Source organism: Thunnus maccoyii, chromosome 4, assembly GCF_910596095.1.
Source record: "Thunnus maccoyii chromosome 4, fThuMac1.1, whole genome shotgun sequence".
NCBI classification, from domain to species: Eukaryota; Metazoa; Chordata; class Actinopteri; order Scombriformes; family Scombridae; genus Thunnus; species Thunnus maccoyii.
The window spans coordinates 23,576,419-23,597,512 of NC_056536.1; the positions used below are offsets into that span (position 1 = coordinate 23,576,419).

The window sequence follows — 21,094 nt, forward strand, 5'->3', positions numbered from 1 at the left end:
ACCGGAGGACTGGAGGAATCTCCCAATTAGTGGACAATCCACTCTACCTCCTGAGCCACAGCCACCCAGGAGGTAGAGTAGACAGGAAGAATGATTATGGCAAGAAAAACCTATTTCAATGTTCATTTGGGCACCTGACTATTGTTTTAAGACAGAATTGAAAAAATGTCAACCACCAATCCTTTGTAAATGTAGGTATGACTTGCTTTATTCATGTAAAGATAAATGGACAAATACTGTATGTGTATTAACGTTAGTGGTTTAGAGCGAGAGCTGAACTAACTGATGTTGTTTGGTCAGTTAGTTTAATATTGCCGGCATGATGCGGTGTAATGTGTGGATTGAATATGTTTTTTGTGGAAAAACTGTTTTACTTATCAAACAGCGTTTTATTCAAGAGGCAGGCCATAATTGACCTTATTCCATTCTACCTGTGTATTATTAGCAAGCTAGCAAGCTAACGTTATTTCAGTCAGTACAAAGCAGTTACACAGCAGCTAGTAAGTGTAAATATTTAGTAACAACTCATCGTTGTGTAGCTAGAGTTTGAATGGTGCAATCCATTTTAATTTAGTTAGTCATGTGAAACACTTTACACTCAGTGAACACTCGTTTTTTTTTCATTTGATTTCTATTGACTCACAAAAATACAAACAGAAAAACAGAAACCAAACCAATTTACAAATCTGAACCAACCCTTTACCCACCCATCAAACAATATCAGTCATAAACATCATTACTATGCTTCAATTCTCACTGTACTTACATCTTACAGCACAGGTAGAGCAGCAGTGACAGAAAAAGAAGACAACAATTATTAATTTAAGTCAAAAAAGAGAAAAAACTTTTCCTGGTGCTCATGTTTCAGAATATTCTGTCTCATTATTTTGCAGTCTAAAGGCTACCTTTTCTACCTTTATCATTTCTATTGCTTCACTGATCCATTCTCTCTGAGTTGGCGTATATAAAACATTGCAGTTATTCATGATAAGCTTCTTTTAGTTTGGATCATTGCTTGCTTTGTTATACCAATCCAGAGGTTTTTTATTGCAGCCCCTCAACAAATGGAGCAGAGTTTCTACAGCAGCAGCACGTTTTATACATTTACTATCATCCCTTATGCCCAAGTAAACACTTATGTTATAAGTAACCAGGCTTTGCCAGCTCCAGTAGCCATGTTACCCTACTCATAAAGGGCTCACTTGTGTTTGAGGCCATAACAGATCCAGGTGAGTAACATGTCCTTTTCTCTCTCTCTGAAGGTTACTTAACTGCTACTTCTGGTTTTACTGTTTCCCTTCCTCTTGCTTTTCCTTATGTAAGCAAACATCCTCCCTGACCTCCATTACTATATTTGCTTAGTCTTTCACTTCACTGATATTTGCTCTTATCGGGATCTCCCTGGCTGTCACAGTCTGCCCGCTGATGATACAACACGGATGTAGTTACTGTTTGTCATTCCTGAACTATCACACACACAATACAGCAATGACTCATGACCTCCTTATCCATCACCTTTAAACAACAAGGAGAGGCAATTGTGAGAGTATACTCTGCATCACTGGACTCAGATAAATTTCATCTCTTGTCTGCTCCAACATTGATTTTCTACAGCTTGAAATGGAGCAGTGGTTTGATTGTCTTGTGGATAAACTGGGCTGCCTGCCTGTCTGTCTACGTAGCTCCTCTTTCTTATCTTTTTATACCGTTTGATCTGTCTCCCTGTCTCTTGCGCACAGATACATACATACACACGCCCACATTTATCAAAAATTGGCCAATGTACATTACACGTGTCTGCAAATCAGATAAACCTCTGATGAAGGCGTATTGAGCGTGTCATCTATGACATGTTGCTCCAAGGCGTGATTATACTGTACGACCATAGCTGATGTTAAACTCAAGCACTGGGATTCTGCAGTTCTTTTGTCAAAGACTGCACCTTTTTGTGCTCGCAGACTACATTTAAAGGGATAGTTCCACGGTTTAGGAAACAGTTATTTGCTTTGTTGCCAAGATTTATAAGAGAAGATCAATACTACTCAGAGGAAACAGCTAGCCTGCGTCTGTCTTAAGCATATCAGCACCTTTAAAGATCACTAATTTACATGTTATATCTTGTTTGCCTAATTTGTACAAACAAAAAATACTTTTTTTGTGGCCTGGTGCACATTTAAGGCATTTAACTGTTAGCAAGGAGGCAAATAAGTATCTCTCAAAATGTTGAACTATTCCTGTAAAATCAGGTTTACTGTGCTGTCCTCTTTATGTTGTCCCAAACTTAGAAAAGGGAGGTTCCTGGCCCTGTTTTCAGGGATATATTGTTTTTATTATTGCTTTAATTATGGAATTAGATGTTATATGATTGATAAAACTAATAGCTGTCTGATAAAACTGACATTTTGATGACTATATGTTCAACATAGAAGCAGCTCTACAGGATCTCCTGGACCACATGGCAACTTGTCTACTTCCACCTACAACCTGGATTTGTCTATATTTTTTCTTTCTTTTTATTTTATTTTCCTTTCTTTTCTTTTCTTTCTACTTGAGAATGCATACAGAAAATAAAAACTCCAATCACAAAAAAGAAACAGGTGTCTGTGCTGTAGATTTATTGATAAAATTACCACCATGTCCAGGACAATTTCTGAAAATAGATTTGTACAGGCCAACAATGACACATGTATGAAACTGACATATATGATGTAAACTAATGAACAGGTCAGCAAGTGATCTGTGCAGTCTAGACATTTTGTCCCTTCCTCCCTGGATAGATAGGTGCCTGCAGCGGAGACGGTGAGCCTGCTGCAGATCAGGATCTGGAACCAGAGGAGGGATGATTTAAAGAAGAGTGCTGCCATCCGAAACCCTCTGGGGGAGTCAAGAGAAAATGGACGCTGTGCAGCGTGGCTCATTACCACATAAGCACATCATCTATCAGACATGGCAGCGCAGGCAGGCAGGCACACATAACAACACACAAGATGCAGTCTCACACACTCGCACAATCAACCTATCAGACCTCTCCAGCGCTGCAGCGGCAGAGAGGGAAGCAAAGGGCTGATGAGAGGAAGGATGGGGGGTTTGCAAAGCTATGCTGCCTGGTTACTGATGAGCTATCTGCAGACTGACATATAGATCACATTCCCTCATATGCCCGCGCCGCGCACACCGAACACACACATCCACTATAACAGTGAGCCTTACCACAGCTGCTCTGACAGTATCATAACTCCTGTCTCAGGATGGAAAATGGGGTTGTATGTCACAGGCTCAGCTGGCTGAGGAGTGACATTCTCCAGTGTCCCATATGGGCATCTGCCTCTCTGCGGTTCAATCACACAGACATGGCCGCTATGATGTCTTTCCAGATATTGTTTTGATATACTGCACTACTGTATGTTTGCATAATTCATGTCACTGAAAAAGACATATTTAGATTACAAATGCAAGTTTTTATTGTGTATTCAAATTGCAGTTGTGTTTATTTCTTTAAAAGAACCCAGTACTGGCACAAAAACCATACCTGAATGTGTCTGATTGTAGAGGACTTACTGAAGTGAAGTTTTGCTCAATCAATCCGTCACTCGCTCTCTGATTTCTTAGTCCAAAGCTGCTCTGATGTGACAGATTCAGGCAGCAGAGCAGCGCTCAGTCTGTGCATGTCTGTGTGTTTCTTTTTAACTTTCCAATGAGGCGCACAGACATCACCAGACAGCATAAACTACAGCCTTTCTATATAGCCCTGAACCCTGAGGACTGGCTCATATGATTATTAACCATATCACGGGGTAGCATTAGCATACTGTGCATAATGTGCTGAAAATCAAGTCAAATATTCAATAAATATAAGGCTGCGTCTGTGATTTTTAAAAAAAATTCAACTATACATTTACGACTGCTGTTATTAAACCAAGTTTCTTTGTTTCATTTACTGTCAGTGCAGTCCTGTTATCTGTTCATGCGTGTGTCTGTGAGTACCGTATTTGCAACTAAGGGCATCCATGCATGACGATGTACATACGAATTGATGTATGAATGTGTGTCAGTGTGTGCTGTGTATACTAAGCAGTTTATCTTGTCTGCTCTGCATATTTCCTTGTTCCCAGTGCAGTGAGGTGGGGTGAGCCAGGTTCACATGCACCGGCGCTCAGCTCAGGTCTGCAGGAATGATAAGACCCCTTGTGTCCCTGCCAGAGGTAAATAGAGTCCCCTGGTACGCCCCATCCAACCCCCCGCCCCCTCATTCGCCATATTATGGCACCCCAGAAATCCCCATTTACCCACACTGTTCACCTTCACCAGATCCAACCCCCCTTTCATGCCCATGTGCCCCGTTTGCCACACCCTGAGGGCATGTCAAGAATGAGTGCTCTTCTAGTGGTTTAATTAGACAGCCATACTTGGCATCGGGGAATATTGGGGGAAGGGAGCCCAGGCTGGGGCACATGAGGTGCCTGAGATGGGGGGATGACTGTAGTTAGGAGTTGGCAGGGAGGGTTACTGTTGGATATGTGGTGTGTACATCTGGTAAACATCCCTTCAAAAGCTAAACACAGTCATATCTGTGTCATCCAATCATGCAACTCCAGGAAAAGGCTGTTTCTAGGGCTTTTAAAGGGGTAAATATTTGCTGATCAGTTGAAGTCATTTCCATGTTGTATCTTTAAATCGAAAGTGTTTTTGCCACAACAATTGACCCTTGACAATATGATTTGTCAACCCACTAATATTGATCTCTTGCTTGCACATGCCTAACTGTTATCAATAGTGAGCTGTTAGGGATCAGAATTAGGTAATAGTCATCATTACACAACGCTGGTTGATAGCAATTCAGCTTCCGGACCTGAAGAATAATTAACTAGCCATTACGCAAACAAAACGTGGAACCACAGAGACTTCAGGTGGTAAAAAATGCATAAAAAAGTTGAATAAGGGTAAAATATATATATTTTTTGCTTGTTTACAGTACATTTACAAAATATTTCCCTGCTTTTAATGCAAAACTTTCCCCACAAGCACAATGAATTTCCCAATTCACTCAAAATAAGAATAAAAAACTAATTGAATGTATGTGTGGGCTTACCTGGAAAATCTTCCATTAATTGTGCCTGCGTGTGTTTATCTCCTGCCACGCCGTCACAGTCATCAATCCTCATCTTCCTGCCTTTTGTTGCTGTACCTGTATGCTGTATCATCACTGTAAAAACACCAAAAATAGGGCAGTAGCATGTTAGGAGAATCATGACAGAGTTATGATAATGAGTATATTTTTTTAATTCAACTGTTGTATTCAATTTTCCCTCTATGCATAACTCGCTAGGGGCAACTGTAGACATATTGTATAAGACAGGCTCATAATGGCAAACATAGGGTAGTCATGGCAATGGTGAAGCGCAAAAGTATCAAGACAGTGTGTTTATGTGTGAGCGAAGCATGTCAACACCAGCAGAGACAATATGTTATGGGCACTGAATAGAAATAACACCACCTTGATGTTTCCAATGCATGACAAACAATTTTACCTAAAACGGACAGCCAAATTATATAAATCAAACACTTTCACGTCTCATGTTTTTAGTTGTGATGGAGCATAGTTGTGATAATAAATTTATAAGAATATGGTCATGGAAATTGTAAAAAAGTGCCATTTACTGTCAATTTACTATTTTATATCAATGAACAATGTTTCTGAGTTTAGTTTACATGATTACTGCTGCTTTTGTACAAATTTTATACATTACATGTTGTGTATGAGAAAGTTAGCACCGTAGATTTACACCACATGACATACTGTACATACACACAGCGCAGTAATTAACCACCATATAACATATACGTTAAAATAATGCAGGAAATTTGTAACCATATAAGATACACAAACATAGTAAAAAGTCCATTTTATAACATGTTTCACTGAGTTTTCACTTACACACAGATGAAGAAATTCATTTTATTCATTCATATATATTTTTCATATTATAAATCTACATTCTCTTTCTCTATGTTGTTTTTCTCGTTCATAACCACTCGAAGTGACAACATGAGATTGAAAGACTTTGTAATGACCCTCCACATCCGTACAGATGTTATCATTTATTCTGGCTGATTGACTCAGTTCAGGTTGAAGTTAGGCAACGCTAAGTTGACAATTATGGAAGGTCAGAAAAATGTTGGTGCACTAATAAAAAGTGATAAAGGTATAAGTTGTTATGGAAAGGTTTATCAAAACTGAAGAGTGACAAAGATGTCAATGGAGCGCTGAAGCATAAAAAACAACTGGTCAATCCAGATGTTCAATGAAATACCTGATACAATATAAAAAAAACCCCTAAAACTAGTGTTGAGGAGACTTCATCATCTACTCTTACCCACATCTGCCTGTTATTCCAGACCTGCCATTCTGCACCTGTCCACCAGTTGTTCCCACTGAGTTCTCCCCGCTAACTAATTACCTGCCTGCACACCTGCACCTCATTACCAAATTAGTGCTAGTTTTTTCATAACCATAATATCTGTTTGCCACTACTCCTCGCAGACTGTCTATGAAGACGCAGTGGGCCAGTTCTATTTCTGTTCTGCCTGCCTTTGCTCATAGGCCTTTTTCCACTGATGACACTTGGACATGTCACAGTAGAAAAAGCACAGGTGTAAATAATAAAATGAATGATGTCTGAATAACATTTTTCTGCTTCAGTTACAGCGTCCTGGTACTGTGTATGCTGGCTCACCGCCATGGCTTACTGGGACACTTGAATAGAACAGAGCCATTGTTAATGTTATTAGTAAACCTGTGCTTTTCCTGCAATGACAAGTCAAAATGTCTGCTGTGAGAAAGGCCTATTGGGTTTGTTTGCACAACCTTACTGCCTCATGATAAAGACTGTCTTATCCCAGCTTTGCTAGATTGTGACAAAATGGGCAGAGACAATCAGATCATCATGACTAGTCAGTCCAGTCCAGGGTTTCTCAAACCCTGACCATGCAGAAACAGCAGCACATTGTGGTCTCTGGCCCATTGCCTAGGGTTAGTACACCATGAAAATATACTTTATATTAGTCCTTGAGACAAAAGGACAACAGTTTAGCTTGTGAATGGAAGAAAAAAAGATTAATAAAAGAGAAACAGAATAGATTTTGTTCATGGCGGGCATTTTAACATGTCATAGCAGGAAATTAACAGGTATATTTCATTTATTTCTGTAGGTTTCAGGGCCCTCATATTATGAATGCTGACTCACTGGATTGGCTTACTGGGACACAGTTAGGTAGGGAACTTCATTAAATGGTGTTCTGACAATTTCCTTGAGGTTAACGTGACTAAAACAAAGAAAATGGTTGCAGATTTTAGACGTAGTGAAGGAGAAGTCCCACTCACAAATGTCAACAATGTACCCACTGAAAGAGTGAATACTTATAAATACTTAGGGATAGAAATTCATGACCAGTTGAAGTTCAACAAAACTTTTAAACCGTGAACTGTAACAGTGAATGATTTTCTAATGAAAATTGTACATGTTTTAATGTTGATCGGTATGTCCTTCAACTGTTTTACAAGGCTGTCCTTCAGATCGTCTTGTCCTTTGGCCTGATTTGTGTGTTTGGTAACGCAGCCAAGACTAAGATAAGTAGCAACACGTGAATAGAGTCATTGGGTGTGACCAGGTGCCAGGTGCTCAGTTGTGACATCATTCTGAGTAAGGCTGAGTACATCCTCAGTGACCCTACGCAACCTCTACGTCACAGGTTCCAACTAAGCTATCGGGGCAAAGGAAGGATCCTGCAAAGGAAAATAAAAAAAAAAACAGGTTTAGCAAAGTCTTTTGTTCCTTCAGCAATTAGACTTTTAAATGAGAAGGACAGTACAAAACATGCGATTTGATGTTTTTTTGGCCATGGCTATGTGCAGTGGTAATCCTTGTGCAACACTTGTATGATGCAATATATTTTATTTTATTAGTTGGTTCTACTTATGCAGAGTTTGTTCCTCAGGGACCATGTAGTTCACTGTACATGAAGTATTTATGTCTCTACATTAGTGTGTCTGTGTGTGTGTCAGTGTATGCTTGAGTGATGGAGCTTGGAAATGCTCTGTTTGTGTGCGTGAGTGTGTGTGTGTGTGACATGTGTTAGGGGGATGGAAGGGGGGACTGCATATTGTACATTTAATAGATGGATAATAAAGTTTACCTTGACCATGACACCTAAATGGAACAGAGCCATCATTAATGTTATTAATTATACCTGTGTCAAAAAGTCAAAATGTCTGCTGTGAAAAAAGGTCTATTGGACTGAAACAGATTAAAGAATAATATCCATTTGCACATTAGTAGTTAATGTATGAGACAGAGGGAATTCATCATTTGCTGCTTTGATCTTCAGCCTTGTATTCAAACTTGTTTAGAATTATTTAATAAAAACTAATCAAGAAAAACAAAGAAATGCTAATGACTATAGTTCAGTACATAAAATACAAATCCTGACTTTATCTGTCCAACCAGTTCATTGTTCTCTTCTCAGAATCTTTCCCCTTTGTGATTTTTATTTTTTATCCCATCAACTTTGATCTGTTCCTACTGAAAGTGTTTCACCTTCAGAAGGGCTCCATAAATCTCACTCGTTCTCCCCATGGATGAAGAGGCAGGTCCAGAATATGAATCAGCACTGAGCCAATCCGGACTGTAGTCAAGCTTCGCAGCATCTAAAAAGTCTTTTATCTTTCTGCAGAAGCATGTATACGCACATACACACCAGAGGACGGTTTAGATTACAGTCTCGTCTCTGCACTAACAGCACTTCTTGAATGTTAATCTGTCTCTGAGGCTAGTATTTTTAAGTGCTACTGAGCTGACAGACCTATTTCATCATGGCCACACTACAGTCTATGCAACAGAGTGATACGGCCTGCTCCTACTGCAGACCTTTTAGTCTTGTATCGGGTAAAAAGCAGACTAATAAGCAGTAGTGAAACAAGGATTCAGATCCTTTACTTATGTAAAAGTACCAATACAGCAATGTAAAAATTCTCCATTACAAATAAAAGTACTGCACGAAAAATCCCACTTAATTAAAAGTACATAAGTATTGGCAGCAATATGTACTTAAAGTATTGCAGTAAAAGTAGTGGTTTGGTCCCTCTGACTGATATATTATTATATATGACATCATTAGATTATTAATACCGAAGCTTCAGTGTGTAAGCAGCATGTTACTGTTGTAGTCGCTGGAGGTGGAGCTAGTTTGAACTACTTTGTATACAGTTAGATAATTTAGTCCAGTGATTCCCAACCTAGAGTTCGGGCCCTCCCAAAGGGTCACCATATAAATTTGAGGGGTCGTGAGATGATTAATGGCAGAGGGAAGAAGAATAAACAAAGTTCTGATACACAAAGTTTTTGGACTTTTTCTCTGATCTTTGATTTTTGGTGAAATATTGGATCATTTGAACATTCATTGAAATGAAACCATGTGAGAAGTTTAGAGGGAAAAATCACTATTTGGTGGAGCCGTTTACAACGCATCTGAAATGTGACCCCAACTACACACTGCTTTTTGTAAGATGTCTAAAGTCAAAAAGGCAGAAAACCACTGGTTTAATCTTTAAAAATGTGTTGTATTTTAAAAGCTTGTTATATTATCCATTGTGTTAAATCTTCGTCTGAAAAGTAACTAAAGCTGTCAAACAAATGTAGTGGAGTAGAAAGTACAACATTTCTCTCTGAAATGTAGTGGAGTGGAAGTGTAAAGTAGTATAAAATTGAAATCCTCATGTAAAGTACGTACCTCAAAATTGTACCTTAGTACAGTACTTGAGTATATGTTATTACTTACTTTCCACCACACTGAAGACTGACCGGCTGGTCTAAATAGATTCAGGTTTTGTGTTTCACTCCTGACAGTATGAAATGCCCTGTCTGGGGAACATAAACTAGCTGTGTCTGGCACTGTTTAAAATGACCTACATATTTTTTTGATTGTGGCTCATTTTTTAATTTGATGTTACTTTGCGTCTTATTTCATTTATTTTCTTTTGAATGTATTTCACAATTTTTATTGTTTTTAAGTGTGTATTTCTCTTACCATCTATGGTAGAGAAAAACTCCATTTAGATTTAATAAAAACTTAATACTGTCAAATGCATCAAAGTCTGGACAATTGACGGTTATACTGTTTCATTTGTACAATCTAAACCTACCACCTGGTATAAAATTCAGCTAGAATAAATATAAAAACAGTTTCGCCCTAAATTGTAACACGGTTGCCACCTTGTGCCCGAGATGCTGCCTAGAAAATTATTTTTAGGCAGGCATTTAGGTATTCATGCGCCAAACAATCGGGGCCCTGAGGGAATGCCTCCTCCTCGACGGGAAATGTAGTTCAAAGCTCTCTTTGCCTCCACTCTGTTTGGCGCGCTCAGTACTACGACTCCCACAAAACCTTGCTGGCTGAAGCTCGTGTCGACCGCTATGGCGTCTTCTTGAAGCGAAGAGAAATCGTAATAGTTTTGTTGACAAGTGGTCAAGGTAAGCTTTAAATGTTGAACTACGCACTTCCCATTTTGATGTATCTTTTATGAAGCGTAAACGTTTGTCTTGATTGTAGTCTTAAAGTTTAATGTTTGTGCAGTTTCTTGAAGATAAGTCGTTTATTTTCTCACTTGTTAGCTAACGTAGCTTGTGCTCACTATTACACCACATTCATTCTGCAGAAGCTGAGTTAACCGTCTTACTTTTATTTAATTAATTACGTTTCATTTGACAAATTGTGTTTTGCAAACATTGATGGTGAATTTTGACGGAAACAAAACAAGCCTGACGCTTTCTCTGTACGACTTAATGCTGTACGTTATCTCAATATAAGCAATAATAATTAGAATGTAAATGTACTTTAACACAAAACATAATAAAATACACATACTATGTTGAAAACATGTAAACCATATGCTAACCCACCACACAAGCAGTTAATGTCAAATAATGATCTAGTAATGCGCGAGTTTTTCTTTGTCTTTGGTAGAAAACTATATGTAAGTGTTTTTTTAAGCTTTGCCTTCTTTTAACGTTAAAGGGCGGGTTCACAATTTTTCAAAGTCTGTCTTAAAACATCAGTCAGCTGTCCATATGAACACGGTAAGAGGTTTTCCTCGCTTTAATCCTCCTTCCTAATCATACTGGCTTTTAAAAGATCCCCTTCAAATGTGCTTTGAATGTAAGTGACGGGTGCCAAAATCCACAGTGTGTCCACAGTCATTTAAAAGTTTATCTGAAGCTTATATGAGGCTTCAGCAGTCTGAGTTAGTTATATCAAGTGAATATCTGCCACATTTACGGTCTTTTTAGCATCAAATTTCCTGTTTGTGTTTCCTTGGAAAGTGTTTCCCTGTTGAGTTGTGGTGGAAGTATAGTAACAAAAAGAGGGACTTTTGCACAAAAAGGCTGTAACGTTGCAAGATATCTACTTGATTTGACTCATCTGGATGGCTGAAGCTTTATATTAGCTTCAGATAAACTTTTAAATACATTTTCACATAGAAGGAGGACTGTGGATTTTGTCCCCCATCACTTACATTGTAAGTGCATTATGAAGGGATCTTCTAATGGCCAGAATGAACAGGAGGAATTATTATGGCAAGAAAAAACAATTTCAATGTTAATTTGTGGAGCTGACTGTTGTTTTAAGACAGACTTGGAAAAATTGTGAACCCGTTGCTTAATTTATAGTCAAATGAAGTTAAATTCATGGAAATAATACGTGAAATAAGGCTGCATACTTTACTTGAAAGTATTGAACCTCACCTTTGCTAACTCAGGCTGAGTTTTAAAAGTTATTATATGTTGGTAATGTATGTCGTTGTCTGCTGTACTGCTCATATTTGTGGCTTATTTGTCTACGAATTATACTCTACCTTTTTGAATGCATAAAATTAAGTGTTCAGTTAAACTGAAGGAAGAAAAAAGTATTTTTGTGACATTTTGATGGTAACACTGAGCAATATAGTGAATATTATTGGTGGACTACAACAGGAAGTAGTTTTTTTTAATGATAGTTACTAACCAGGCACAAATTATCCATCATGCATTACGCATGACCTGAAAATTGCCCAGAGTCTTATCTGTATAAAAAAAAAAAAAAAGAAAAGTTTTTTGAGAAAAAATTGTTCAGTGCAAGTTTAAATGTAATGGCTCCTTTTTCAGTCTCAGGCTGTTTGTTAATGCAAGCCATCTGAAAAATAATAGTGCAGTACCTTATCTAAAACCTACCTATCCAAGTGAAAGTAAAATAACTGATTATAAAAATGTATTATATGTATGACAAGTCAGTTCAAGTAAATTCAGCCACCCACACCTACTTGCTGTGTTTGCAGATGGCAGCCGACTCCGCAGACAAAAAGGATGCTGAATCCTCAGGGACCAAAGACAGAGAGAGGACACGAGAACGAGATCGTAAATCCTCCCCTTCACGCAAACGCCATCGGTCTCGTGAACGAAATCGCTCCAAATCTGCAGAAAGGTAATAAAACTGCTAGACTGGAAGTTGTAAATGTTATGCTTTCTAAATGTTTTCTGACAATCCTTGCTGTTTCATTTTCTGCATCGCCAGGCTTCAGCTTGTCTGATGTAAAAACTTTGTTTTTTTTTTTTCTACCTTTTTTGATTATGCCTACAGAGATCGTCGCATGAAAGACAAGGATAGGGACAAGGAACGTGACAGAGACAAGGACAGAGACAGGGGCCGTAAGGACAGAGACAGCCATCGACGTGATAAAGATCGCAGCAAGAGGTCCAGGTATGTGAAGGCTGAAACGCACTGCAGTGTGAGATAGAAAAGGATCACAAATGCAATAAATGCTGATTTATTGTCTTTGAGCAAAACCAAGAATTTTTTACGCTGTAATTTAGTTTACAACTTCAGGTTGTGACTATTTGCCCACAGCACTCTAAAAAACTTTCAAACAACTTTATAAAAATTGACATTTAAGCCACATTCTCATTATCTGAATTACTGTTTTTAAACTTGTGAATAGTGTTCACAATCCAATTTCTTTACTGACATGTTAAATACAGTCTGTTGCTCTTTTTTTACAGAAGCACATCACCCAAGTCAAAAGATTCCAAGTTAAAGAGAGAGAAGGACATAAAAACAGAAGAGGATGAAGATGATACAAAGAAGAAAGAGAAGGTATGAATCTGGTTTGGCTGAATCTTTCCTGGTGTTGCATTGTTTCTAATGTTGTTATTTTGAGTGTTTGACCAGTGTTGCCTCTATTCAGGTCCAGCCACTATCTTTGGAAGAGCTTCTCGCCAAGAAGAAGGCAGAAGAGGAAGCGGAGGCAAAGGTGAGAAGTTCCCTGAGATACACATTTTCTTTTCCTTTTGTAAACCCAAGATTGTTTTGTCCTCACTTCTTTTTTGGTCCTTTCCAGCCCAAGTTCCTCTCAAAGGCAGAGCGAGAAGCCGAGGCCATTAAACGGCGCGAGCAGGCGACAGAGGAGAGGAAGAGGATGATAGAAGAGGAGAGGAAGAAGAGAAGGTTGTTCCAGGACACCGGACGAAAAATGCTGGGTGCGTATCAGCCTCTGGTTGGTTCAGTTATAGACAATCTGCAATTTTGTTACACTGTAGAAGTGTGTTGATCCTAACTGAGGATGTGTGTCACAGAGGACCCGCAGGAAAGAGAGAGACGAGAGCGAAGAGAGCGAATGGAGCGGGAGAACAACGGGAACGAAGATGATGACGGACGACAGAAGCTGAGAGAGGAGAAAGATAAAGGCAAAGAACTCCAGGCCATCAAGGTTAGAGAAATTTGACTATTGTATAAAGCAGAGGAGTTAGATGTTGTACAGGTTTAAACATTAAGCTGAGTCTTGGTGTATTTGGGCAGTTTTAGTTTTTCATCAAATTAAACCCTTAAATTTCTTCTGTGAAACTGCACTTTAGTGGCAGCTGAATATCTAATGCACCATATTTGTATTTATCACCACAATATGTCATTGATCTGTTAACTTTTATTATTTAGGCATTGCAAACATTAACTGTAAAAATGTGCTTCCCAAAACATGACCAAACATGCATACAAATAAAACCTTTTAAAAGATAATAATAAACTTTATTAGCACAGAATCTTTCATAAATAAGTTGCAGCTTAAAGTGCCTTACATAAGATTTAAACAGATTAAAAGGTTACAGAGTATAAAACAAATATTTCAATAAAATAACTTAAGGCAACTAAAAACTACTTAAGAGGAAGATTAAAAAGATAAGTCTTAAGAGGAATTCAAAGAACTTGCATGTTGGATATTTATGGACAGGCTCAGTTTTGGTCCATAACAAGAGAAGACTGCTTCTTCATGCATCTTTGAATCATGTACTTTGAATATCTAACCTTTACAGGAGCGTTACCTGGGCGGGCTCAAGAAACGCCGGAGAACGCGTCACCTGAACGACAGGAAGTTCGTGTTTGAGTGGGACGCTTCCGAAGACACGTCAGTCGACTACAACCCGATGTGAGTCAACATGAACACACCGTATCACTCAAACATGCACCTCCTAGATTTGAGGCAGAGGTTTTGTTTAGCCAGCACGTCTTCATGTATAAAACAACACGATGTTTCCCCGTCTGTCTCCTAGCTACAAAGAAAAGCATCAGGTACAGCTGTACGGACGAGGCTTCATCGCTGGCATCGACTTGAAGCAGCAGAAAAGAGAGCAGTCACGTTTCTATGGTGACCTGATGGAGAAAAGGCGCACGCTGGAAGAAAAAGAGCAGGAGGAGTGAGTAAAACATAAAATGATCATCTCTGTTTGGCTTTTAAAAAGAATACTGTTTCCAAAAGCAACTTCAAGTTTTTAAACTTTCATAAAGCTAACTGGAATGTAAAAACTGAACCTAAAACTGACTTGGCAACAACTTAAAGTTACTCCACCCTCTGTCTGGCCTCCAACCAACCACTATCCAATCCCCGATCTTTACTCCTCTCAGGACAAGACTGAAGAAGATGCGTAAGAAGGAAGCCAAGCAGCGCTGGGACGACAGACACTGGTCTCAGAAGAAGCTGGAGGAGATGACGGACAGAGACTGGAGAATCTTCAGAGAGGACTACAGCATCACCACCAAGGGAGGAAAGATCCCCAACCCCATCAGGAACTGGAAGGAGTACCAGCTGCCCGCACACATCCTGGAGGTCATCGACAAATGTGGCTACAAGGTCAGTTCACTGAGTCACCTCGTTGACCTTTAATCGTCCTCTAATTGACCTAGAAAACTGATATCTCTTAACTGTCCTCAGTGAATTTAATCACTAATAATATCTTTTTCCACCTTAAAATCCAGGATCCGACACCTATTCAGAGGCAGGCCATTCCTATTGGCTTACAGAACCGTGACATCATTGGTGTGGCCGAGACTGGTAGCGGTAAAACTGCTGCTTTCCTGATTCCACTGCTGGTCTGGATTACAACCCTGCCAAAAATAGACAGGTAACACAGTCGAGGCTCAAGTAATCACATGAAAATGTGTTAATGTATTTGCTTTGTGTTCTTTTTTCTTTTTTTTTTTTAATCACATCTGCTCTCTGTTTGGCTGTTCGTGCAGGATTGAGGACTCTGATCAGGGTCCGTATGCTGTGATCCTGGCTCCCACTCGTGAGTTGGCACAGCAGATCGAAGAGGAGACCATTAAGTTTGGTAAACCGCTCGGCATCCGTACGGTGGCTGTGATCGGAGGAATCTCCAGAGAGGACCAGGGCTTCCGTCTCAGGATGGGCTGTGAGGTGAAACATGCAGCATTTATACTTTCTTAGTGGACTCAAAACACCACCGAAACAGTAGATAGACATTCTGTTCTTTGGCTCAGCATTCAGCGAGCACCAAATGTTACTAAAATCTGTCTTTGGTGCTGTCTCATTTTGACAGTAACAGCTCTTGGTGAAGAATTACACTCTCGATTCATTATGTTTGCAACAAAATAAGTAATTCATCATATTCAATACCCTAAGATTACATTCTTGTTGGTTTACTTAAATCTGAACACACAGACATGATGCACATACTGTTAGATTCAGTGTCACTTGCACTCTTAAGGGTTACAAATATTGTAGTGACAATTAAACATCCACAAATATAGCTAGAAATCATAAAATAGGTGCTCTTTAAAACCAGGTGTAAATTCAAAGACCTGTGGATCAGATTTCACTATCAAGACAACATATCCAGATATAGATCACATGTTAGTACCAGATGTAAAGGGACACGACATGTAGTGACTCTGCTAAAAACCTAAAAGCCAGGTTCAAAGGGTTAAATGATGGCGAAAACAACAAATTATTTTGTTTTGTAAAAGTGAATCATAGCAGCTGTTTCTTCAGCTTATCAAACCTCTGAAATTCAATGAAAAAGTTCCTTTCTGACACCATAGACGAGCAAACGCCAACAAGAAGTTTATCCTTTTGGTATGTTTTAAGGTAACGATACTGTGTTCACAAAACACAAATATACACCAACTGTTTGTTTTACTCGTCTAACAGATTGTGATCGCCACCCCCGGTCGTCTGATTGATGTGCTGGAGAACCGCTACCTGGTCCTGGGCCGCTGCACCTACGTGGTCCTGGATGAGGCCGATCGTATGATTGACATGGGTTTCGAGCCTGACGTCCAGAAGATTCTGGAGTACATCCCAGTAACCAATCAGAAACCAGACACAGACGAAGCAGAGGACCCCGAGAAAATGACGATGAACTTTGAATCTGGAAAACATAAATACAGACAAGTATGTTTATCTGTCAGACATTTGCCAACATCATTTATGAATGATGCTGTTGTGCAGGTGCTCTTACTGTCTGTATGCGTTTCTAAACTCAAACTGTATTTTATTGCATCCTACAGACGGTCATGTTCACAGCCACTATGCCTCCAGCTGTGGAGCGACTGGCCAGGAGCTACTTGAGACGTCCCGCTGTGGTTTACATCGGCTCTGCAGGCAAACCTCACGAGAGAGTCGAACAGAAGGTCCTGCTCATGTCAGAGGGAGAGAAGAGGTGAGACGGACACTTTAAACCCCAAATGTCATGTTTACTTTGTGTCAAAGTGTCTTCGAGTACTGAGTGTTTTTTGTTTTTTTATGTGTGGTGCAGGAAGAAGCTGCTGGAGGTGTTGGCACACGGTTTCGAGCCTCCCATCATTATCTTTGTCAACCAGAAGAAGGGTTGCGACGTGCTGGCCAAGTCTCTGGAGAAGATGGGGGTAAGTCACTGTAGACTCGTCTGGCGGTTTCACCATCACTACTTGTGATATGTGTGTAATCACCTTTGTGAAATGGGCTGTTGGATTTCCAGAATGCTGATCATATAGAACAAAATCTAACCCGTCTCTTCTTCCCTCTCTGTCACTTCTTGCAGTACAATGCTTGCACGTTGCACGGTGGCAAAGGCCAGGAACAGAGAGAGTTTGCGCTTTCCAACCTCAAGGCAGGAGCCAAAGATATCCTGGTGGCCACAGACGTTGCTGGTCGAGGTATTGATATCCAGGACGTCTCCATGGTCATTAACTACGACATGGCGAAGAACATCGAAGGTAAGAATCACGCAGTGTTTCCTCACTATCTAAGTTTCTTCTTTGTCTAGTATATTTGTTTTCTTGGTGTTATTGTTATTACTCTGGTAACAAAGTGCTCTTCTCTCTCCTCCCGCAGACTACATCCATCGTATCGGTCGTACTGGTCGTGCTGGTAAGAGTGGTGTGGCCATGACCTTCCTCACTAAAGAGGACTCGGCGGTGTTTTACGACCTAAAGCAGGCCATCCTGGAGAGCCCGGTTTCCACCTGCCCTCCAGAGCTGGCCAACCACCCGGACGCTCAGCACAAACCTGGAACCATCCTGACCAAGAAGAGACGCGAGGAGACCATCTTTGCCTGATTTACCCCGGTGGTTGGACTGTATACATTAAAAATTATCACCTCTTCCTCTGTTGTATCTCAGAATATGTATTTGTCTCACATTTAGGATTTGGTCTGAGTATTTCTGATTTCCCTTTCTGTCAGTTTTTAGTCCATTCTGTGGGTAGTGATATCCTTCTTTTGTCTGATTTAAAACACAGTAACTAGTGCAGAAATCATCTCAGCACTGGGTTTCGCATTGTGAGGCTCAAATTTGGACAGTACTCCTCAATATGTGTGAATTTGACTATTTTTACACAGTTCAAATCTGTGTAATAAATGTTACGATGCTTGTAATGTTTCTATAGACGAGTGCAGGTCCAGGATCACTGATTATGTAGCTGAGCTCTACTGTAAAAAAAAGCTTCTCTTCTGTTTTGAAATGTGATAAATACCAGCCAGAATGTGAGTACAGATGAGTAGTAATAAGTACTGTGTTGTGCATCTTTCTTTCTTTTTTAATTTTCAGTCATTATACTTTGAGTTTCCTGACTTTCAGTAAGAGACCAATTCCAGAAGTGATGGCTTATTGTTTTTCGCTGACTAAATTACAATGCACCGTTTTAAATATAAACATTTGTATGAAGTGAATACAGAAAATGTGTCTGACATTTCTCTCCTCACTGCCTAAAAAAAAATATTGTGAAAGACTGACATCTGCTCGACCACATTGTTAGAAATGTGGAAGGCACAGGAAGTGTTTATAGTCCAAAAAGAGAGCGATGTGTTCAATGACTAAATCTTAAGATGCAGAGAAAGAGTTAAAATCTTCAAACATGTAAATAAAGGCCAAATGTCAGGCAAGTGTAATGTGGAGTTTTGTTAACAAGCCCTAATTGGTAACATGGCTTATTCATGAAACATTTTTAATGGTTTAGATCAATAGATAATACCTTTATGCATTCATTCAGAGCTGTTTCCTGATTGGATATGTATGACAACAGGTTTGAGATAATGAGTGTTAATTTAGGAAAATTAAAGCAGATTTGTGTATTTCTTCCTTCCCATTAATCATCTCACGACCCCTCAGATTTATCTGGTGACCCTTTAGAGGGACCCAACCCCTAGGTTGGGAACCACTGGACTAAACTAGCTAACTGTATATAAAGTAGTTCAAACTAGCTCCACCTCCAGCAGCTACAGCAGTAACATGCTGCTGTAACACTGATGCCTCAGTATTAATAATCTGACAATGTCAGAGGGACCAAACCACTACTTTTACTGCAATACTTCAACTACATTTTGCTGCTGATACTTATGTACTTTTACTTAAGTAGGATTTTTCATGCAGGACTTTTACTTATAACGGAGTAGGTTTACATTACTGTATTGGTACTTTCCTGAATACTTCTTCCATCACTCCATTCTCTCATCACTTACATGACTGACAAAGTACATCAAAGACTACATTTACCAGCGAGTGTGTTATAATGAAACACAAAACGGACCCAAACCATTAAAAGTACATAAAATGTCATGTTTATTTTGTTTATTTCACATAGCATTGTAAATCTATTTTCAAATAGAAAGCATTCTTTACAGCATCAGGCAGGAAATGTCTCACTTTTTTACACATTTGCTGTCTCTTCTGATAAATAGAGGGAACAGGCGTGTTTGGGTCACGCTAGCACGCTGTGGTCATCTGGTGGATACATGGTTATATTAGTGCAGTTATTGCATTACAAAGCAACCATCCCCCAAAAAAAGTAGTGCAATTCTTCTTTTTTTTTTTATTTCTCTACTCACACAAAAAAGAGGAAGTCCAGATGGTCTAAGGCGTTTAAAGTTTTTTCAATGTTAGGCTTAGTATTGCATACAGAATAAGACAGAGGAAACTAAATTATAACCCTTGTAAAAATTGTGCTTCATAAATTGAAAAAACCTCAACTGCTTTATCAGTTGCTAAATTGGTCCGCTTTGAAAAATTGCCAAAGTATAATGGAAATAGCTAATTGGTGAACTAAGACATGCAGGGCTTTGATAATTCACTCGTTCCTTTAATCACAAATTAAAAAAAAAAATCATAAGCCTGATCTGGGACAATTTTTAGTGAGTGACTTTAAAAGTGCGTCCGTCTAATATTGTGGGATAAAATGTCCCCCAATATTAAGGTTTGTGGAAAACTAAAGTGATGCGCTCTGATTTTTAGTAATAGTGTTGTTAGTGGTGGGGGTGAACTGCTGCATTTCACAGAGTGAATAGCCCCAAAGACAAGACTATCACTACAAGACGACAAGGAGAATCAGAATCAATGCAGTACTAAAATACTTAACCATGAAAAGAAACAATCAGATTTCATGCAACACTTGCATAGATTTTTTTTCTTTTCTTTTTTTTTTTTCTCAATCATGCTGATTTTTTTTTTCTCTTCAAAATATACAGAACACTAGATAGAGATACCTGTGAGACATGGAAGCAGTAAACCAGTATTTCCTAAAGCCGGCTGTGTATCAACCCCCTGTATGAACAGAAAAGCAGGTCACTGCTCGTCACCAACTCATCATCGGCTCGTAGACTGATAATGGCGCAGAGTGACATCATAGTGTCATGAGGTGCTACAGCTGCAAGTCCTTCAGGAGCACGACACATTCATTACATGGGAGTGAGCAGTTGAGCGTGATGAGTGTGTAGAGCCGCGTTTCCACCGCAGGAACTTTTCCTCAGGTACTAAGAACCTTTTGCGTTTCCACCGGAGGGACCAGGGTCTGAATTAAGTTCAAGGGAAATTATTTTACCCCCCAAAAAGTCCCTGATGGGTACTTACAAAAGCACAAGAACTACAGGGGCGGGGTTTGCAGGGATGACCGTCACTGATTGGTCAAACAAACACAGCGCAGCTGCTTCAACTTGTGTGCCGCTTCATTCAAAAAAAAGGGAAGTACTCTTAATTAAGGACCAGTTTAGAACAAGGGAAGGACATTTCTCTTTCTTTGTTAACATTAAAAGTCAAGGAAGCCATTGTTGTTGGCGTCCTGACTCATTTTAAAAAGGATTGAGGGAAAAAGAACGAGAGACCAAGCAAGCTATGAGGTGGTCGAGTGAAGAGAGGGAGCTGCGGTAGCGAGAACAAAGCCGGTGAATGAGAGAAATACATTTTCTGATTGTTATTGGCGGTTACGTTCTAAAGCACAAATAAATAAGCATCAAACACTCAACAGATG

At 39.4% G+C, this 21,094-nt stretch overlaps 1 protein-coding gene and 1 long non-coding RNA gene across 2 annotated transcripts; one reads left to right on the plus strand and one right to left on the minus strand.

Moving 5' to 3' along the window:
• Positions 1-2,580: 2,580 nt before the first annotated feature.
• LOC121896190 lies at positions 2,581-6,477 on the minus strand. Its single transcript, XR_006095935.1, has 3 exons — positions 6,375-6,477; positions 5,090-5,203; positions 2,581-2,822 (listed from the first exon to the last, which is right to left on the minus strand). It is a non-coding gene; the product is annotated as an uncharacterized LOC121896190 (long non-coding RNA).
• A 3,943-nt stretch (positions 6,478-10,420) lies between these two features.
• On the plus strand, positions 10,421-18,736 carry ddx23 (DEAD (Asp-Glu-Ala-Asp) box polypeptide 23). Its single transcript, XM_042410250.1, has 17 exons — positions 10,421-10,526; positions 12,368-12,513; positions 12,670-12,789; positions 13,089-13,182; positions 13,274-13,339; positions 13,427-13,565; positions 13,662-13,795; positions 14,394-14,506; positions 14,631-14,774; positions 14,983-15,208; positions 15,334-15,479; positions 15,595-15,772; positions 16,526-16,768; positions 16,885-17,036; positions 17,133-17,241; positions 17,397-17,571; positions 17,690-18,736. The coding sequence occupies exons 2-17, from the start codon at positions 12,368-12,370 to the stop codon at positions 17,911-17,913; spliced, it is 2,409 nt and encodes an 802-aa protein (XP_042266184.1). The 5' UTR covers positions 10,421-10,526; the 3' UTR covers positions 17,914-18,736.
• The last annotated feature ends 2,358 nt before the right edge of the window (positions 18,737-21,094 follow it).